The sequence below is a fragment of the Durio zibethinus genome, chromosome 11, assembly GCF_047325235.1.
Source record: "Durio zibethinus cultivar Kanyao isolate XHJ-2024 chromosome 11, ASM4732523v1, whole genome shotgun sequence".
Classification (NCBI taxonomy): Eukaryota; Viridiplantae; Streptophyta; class Magnoliopsida; order Malvales; family Malvaceae; genus Durio; species Durio zibethinus.
Genome location: NC_143172.1, coordinates 6,926,004 through 6,932,047, shown reverse-complemented (window position 1 = coordinate 6,932,047; position 6,044 = coordinate 6,926,004). Strand labels below are relative to the sequence as shown.

At 29.4% G+C, this 6,044-nt stretch overlaps 1 protein-coding gene across 1 annotated transcript; it reads left to right on the top strand.

The window, feature by feature from the left end:
- Nucleotides 1-1,173: 1,173 nt before the first annotated feature.
- On the top strand, nt 1,174-2,290 carry LOC149516027 (uncharacterized). The gene is made up of 3 exons (XM_089767892.1): nt 1,174-1,804; nt 1,970-2,040; nt 2,140-2,290. Exons 1-3 carry the CDS (start codon nt 1,641-1,643, stop codon nt 2,205-2,207), a joined length of 303 nt encoding a protein of 100 aa, XP_089624018.1. The 5' UTR covers nt 1,174-1,640; the 3' UTR covers nt 2,208-2,290.
- The last annotated feature ends 3,754 nt before the right edge of the window (nt 2,291-6,044 follow it).

Genomic DNA, 6,044 nt, shown 5'->3' with positions numbered 1-6,044 from the left:
TTAATGTTGCAATGTGCTAAGTACATCTTCTATATATTATATACATATATATATATATTTGAAATACATCTTCTCTATATATTTAGGATTAGTTATTATCAAATTATATTTATTCAAAAAAATTATTTAAGATTTTATCTTTGTATTTGCTAATATTTAGATGACATTATATATTTTTAACTGATGATAATTATCTTAAAAGTAATTAAGTTATGTCAACTCTTAATTTAGGTTATGTAAGTTGAATTTAGTAAAATCCCAAAATTGAGTTTCCCTAAAAAAAAAAAAAAACTCTTATTTTTTCGCTTCACATATCATTTGGTATCAGTCTCATGTTAACCCAAGTTCAAGGTTAAATCCTAGATTAAATGGAAAGTTACTGACTTCTCAAAATAGAAAGTCTTGTTGTCAGCGAAATCTTGAAACTTTTTTAATTCCTCAAGATTGTCCTTTGGACTGGACAAATAGATATTCTTCAAAAACTTGATTAGAACGATTCATTTTGAAACAATTAAAGATACATTCTCATATCAATAAACGCAAGTCTCGTTGAATCAAAATCAAACAACTTGGCTTGGGCTGTTTGAGCATCACAAAACTTTTGGTTTTATTTTTTTTATAAATCAAAAGTTGTAACATGAGAATAAAAAAATAATATTGACGTTGAAATTTAAAATTTAAAATTATTAAATATTATTTTTTAAAAGTAATTACACGAATTATCTAAATCAAATTTTGAATTTATATTTTAGAGTATTTTTATCACTTCCTTAAACACTTCTTGATTTTTATGGAAGGAAAATAGGGAAAAGGAACACTTCTTTTGTTCGGAGCGGGGGATTTGAACTGGTTCTTTTTTACTAGCGATTATTATGTGCCAGAACCAAGCACTTGAGTCTTGTTTTCCCTTTAATTACCATGGGCTAGTTTTGTGCGGGAGGTCCGTAGGCCAAGGTTACCTTGAAGCCCACAAATCATTGATTTGCCTAGAGTTAAGATTAGGAGGCCAAAATTTTGCTACGTTCGCCCGGAGGGCCTTTTTTTGCCGGAGTCACATTCTTTAAACCAGAAGGTGGTCTCAATTTTAGCCCATTAGGCCCAGATATTGGGCCCCAAGGAATTAAAGTAAATAATCAAATCCGTCCCTCGATTGAGTTGGTCGTCGGCCGTCACTTCACCGGGAAAACTAATGCAGTACTAAACGAGTAGACATGATTGAACGCCGGCGATGTCGCTGCCCGATTCGTGTGTTTTAAGCCAAATTTTATTGAGAAACTCAAAACCCACTTCCATTTATTACATTTACGGTGCAAAAACGCTGAGTTGGAGAAATGCATCTTAGCGTCGAAAGTAGAATCGTCGTATCGCACTTCTAACAACTCGTGCAACCCAAAGAGAAGAAGAAAGCAAGTTTGTGTATTTAAAGAATCAAAATCAGAAAGAGTGGATTCACTTTGTAGGTGTTTGGAGGTTGTGGGTTGTCGGCTCTAGCTTTGCTCGCTGTCAAACAAGTAAGCTTTTGCAGAGCTCTGGTACTAGCAGAAAATAATATTATAATGAGCAAATATATTTTTTTATTTGTTTGAATTGATCTTCAGGGTTTTGAGGTTAGTGGGTCGGATATAAAGTGGAGTAGCTTCATGGGTGGGCTGCAAGGAGCTGATGTACGCTTGCATGTTGGTCATTCGATGTTAAATATTCAAAGCCAAAATGGATCAAGATTCCCCAATGCCATTGTTGTTTCTAGTGCCTTTCCACAAGATAATGTAGAGATTTTACAAGCCATGTCCATTGAAATCCCTGTGTGAGTATTAAGCAAGAATCAGCTTACTTTATCCTCCTGAAATCCTGGGAAATACATCCAATTTACAGTTATTGGTTCACTTTGATAACTTCGTAGTTGGGTCCATACGTTGCTTGTAATTATTTGGTCGGTGTAATTGCTGCTCATTGTGTTTTTCTGTCGCAGTTACAAACGAGATTATTGGTTGGCAAAGCTTACCGAGAATCACAAATTAATTGCTGTCAGTGGAACCCATGGTATATGATCTGATAGTGGTCTCATTTGTTGTAACTTTTATTGCAACATTCCATTTTTAATGTATGAGGCAGGCTGATGAATATGATGGCTGCTTCTAGGGGTTATCACCTTACATAGCTGTCATAACAAATGTGGAGTGGGAGCATGTGGATATCTTTCAAGATGAGGTTTGTGACTCATTGTCTAGTAATGATGGACAACAACAATTTTACTATGAAACTATTGATAACCGGGCTTAGTTTGACCTGACATTATCTTTTCTTGTTAATTAGGAAGCGGTTGAAACTTTTTACAAGAGGTTTCTTAAAAGAATTAGAATGTGTGGACATCTCATTATATGTGGGGACAGTTATGATTTGTGCAACTATGTTGTCGCATATAATTATATCATGACCACTTAGAATGTTCTTTTAAGACTCTAAGTCCCTTCCAGCATATTGTTTTCTGTTATTCATGTTAATTGATGATTTCTTATTCGTCTCTTTTATTAGTTAGGGCGGATGGTACTCATGTTAATTTTGGTTACAATCTATAGTAACGTTTTCTATCAATTAGAGTTAGTTAACATCTGCTAAAAGAATTTCTGCATGCACGTACATATCACAACCAAAAGTCAAAAGAATAGGTTATACTAATTGAAGAAACTCCTTTGGAAGGGAACAACAATTTAGGAGTGTAAAAGGGATCTTTGTTGAGGTGAGGAAGCTTTGCAAATAAGTAAAACAAGATGTGTTGGGAGACGACACAGAGAAAGATAAGAACAGACCCTGAAGTATTGAATGCTGCGGCAGGTGATGAAACAAGGCTTGGTAGAGAAGAGAATGAGACTAAAAAAAGGATTTAAGAGGAGAGAATTGCAAAGAGAACTAAGTAAGTTTGCTAAAAGTCTCCAAAAATCCCCCAATGAATTGTGGAAACTCCTATTTATAGGTTTTAAGAATAGGAGTTACATATCTTGAGTATTGACAAGAATAGTGGTGAATAATGAGAGAATTGACTGTTACAAAAGTATTAATATATTGTATAATGAGGGTTTAATTAGTTTTTTGGTAATAGGCATAGTGACTATAAAAGTTCACTATCTATTCTAAAGGAAATGGAGAAACACTCATATATCAAGAAAAAGCTAAGAAAAAATCTCTTAACTATCTCCATATTTGATCCACCAAGTCAAGCTCCCTGGAACATCCCAATAGTGGAATTAACCCAAGAACCGTGCCATATTATGAAGTTATTTTCACTTCTTCTTTCGATGAAGTAACATTCGATGAAGCATCTTTTGTGTAATAACTTTTAATGAAGCAACTTGTGTTTTAAGAGTTTTCGATAAAGGTGTTGGTCTTGTTCCTTAAGGAAGTTATTTCAAGAATAGTTGTTCTGTGAAAGAGTTGTTCATTGAATAGTTGTTCCGTAAACGGCTATTATGTAAAAAAAGTATTCCATGAATAACTATTTCGTAAAATAACCTTTATTGAAATAGTTTTATTACCTGTTCTGTAAAATAATCTTCACTAAAATAGTCTTATCCCCTTTTCTAACATATCCTCAATTTTAACAATTTTAAGGAAATTTAAAAGAATAAAATATTAATAATCAAAATCAAATATCTACATTTTCCCCTTGCATGAGAATTTTTAGTATAAGAAGTTCTCATGCGTTAGTACAATTATAGAGTAAAAGTAAAATATAATATATATTTACTCTTTTAATTTTAAAGATGAATGATTTAAGTTTGCCACCGCATGATAGTTCTTAGTATAAGAAGTTTTCATGTACTAGTATAATGAAAGAGTAAAGGATGAATAATGTTATGCCTTATTCAAAAATATGTATATTTTGACAGCACATTGTGCATAGGCTGATTCATTACCCCCTGCATGGAATTTCTTTGATAAAGATCAAAGAATGTTCTATGCTTAAAATAAATACATTTTAACATTATAAATCAAGGAATTACTTGTTAGATAGTTGTGTTTCCAAAAAAAAAAAAAAAAAAAAACAACTATAAAAAAATTACAGATGAAAGCGTCTCCTTAAAAAATAGTAGAATTATCAAAAAGAATATGTAATGACCGTGTTTCCCTAAAGAAATAGAAAAGTTATTAAAAAGAATAAGTAATGAGAATGTTTCTAAAAAAAAAAAAGATTATTAAAAGAAATAGGTAAATGAGTGTTTTTTTAAAAAATAGAAAAATTATAAAAAAAAAAGGTAATGGGAGTGTTTCCCTGAAAAAAGAAAAATATTCAAAGGAATAGATAAGGGAGTATTTCCCTAAAAAATAGGAAAATTATTAAAAGGAATAGATAATGGGAATGCTTCCTTAAAAAGTAAAAAATTATTAAAAGGAATATGTAAGTAAGTGTTTCCCTAAAAAAAATAGAAAATTAATAATAAGAGTGTTTCTTTTAAGAAAAATATGATAACAAGTAATGCGAATGTTTCCATAAAAAATAGGAGAATAAGTAATGAGATTGTTTTTTTAAAAAATAGGAGAACAAGCAATGGGTATTTTCCTTAAGAAAGTAGGAGAATAAGTAATCAAAAGTTTTTCTTTAAAAAATAGTAGAATTAGTAATGATGATGTTTTTTTAAATATGGTAGAATAAGTAATGAAAATATTTTCTAAAAAAATAGAAGAATAAATCATGATAATACTTCTCTAAAAGAATAGAAGAACAAATATTGTACAATAAATTAAGTATTATTTAGGAGAACAAGCAATGAACATCAATTTGTCTTTAAAAAAAAATCAAGATAACTAAAAGGCATTGACAAATTGAATCATTTTTTTTTTTTTAAAAAATAGTTCTGCTCATGAATCGTTTATTAAAACGATGTACTAGCAATTTTGGTTTCTCTTTTTTTTTTTTTAATAATGAAAAGAGCTTCATAGAGTAATGTATGATAATCACTTTGTAAAGAATGATGAATGAAAAATTCTTCATGGAAAACATTTCTTAGAAATATGTTTAAGGAATACTTTTTAAAGAAAAATATTTTTTTGAATGCGGGGAATACTTTTTGAAACAATATAGAAATAGTTCTTCCAAGAAAAATATGTGAGCACATCCTAATTTTTTTAAAAATATATTTTAAACAGTGCATAAAAAGTGACTTTTGGAGTAGCATGCTAATTTTTTTTTTTTTTTTTAAGAATGCTAAGTAACAAATGTTTCTTACATAGATTTTCTTTGAATTATACATAAATAAATAAGATGTGTTTCTTGACAATCACCCCTTAAAATGTAGGAAACATTCCTTGTAGGAGTGCGATAGATGTACTTATTAGAAATTATAAGTGAAAATACTTTTTGGGACAACATATGACAAATTTGTTTTTAGGAATCATCATTTATATACAAAAAATGTTTCAATATAGAAGTATGAATGGGAAATTAAAAAAAAAAAGATAGGTAATGAGAAGTTTTTCATGAGAAGTATTTCTTAAAAATACGCATGAATATTTTAAAAATTCTTTCGAATAATAAAAAATAGCTTTTAGAAAAAAAATCATGTGAAATACTTATTATGATATCACAAGAGTACACCAAAAGAAAAAGTGAGAAATGCTTTTTAGACTGTCACTTGAAAAATATTTCATTAGGATGATCTATGAAAAATTTCTTATGATAAAAACTTTTAGAATAATACAAGGAATGCTCTTCTTAAGTGATATTTCATAATGTGAAGTAAATGATTAGGAAATTGTTTCTTAAAAAAAAAAATTTTTTTAGTAATGTTGTGTGAGGATATTAAAGAAGCAATTCTTGAAAATTACATATATAAGACATTTTAAGATATTGAGTAAGAAGCATTTTTTTAGAATCATTTGTCAAAGTAGTACAAGAAATGAAATTTATAAAAAATTTTTTGAAGTGACATACAAGTATCAAGTATGATTGAAATATCTTTTAAAGTAGTAATGCGATGTTTCATAAGATGTTGCATGAGAAATTTTACACAATAAAAAGTATGAACAATATTTCAATTGTCAAATTTTTT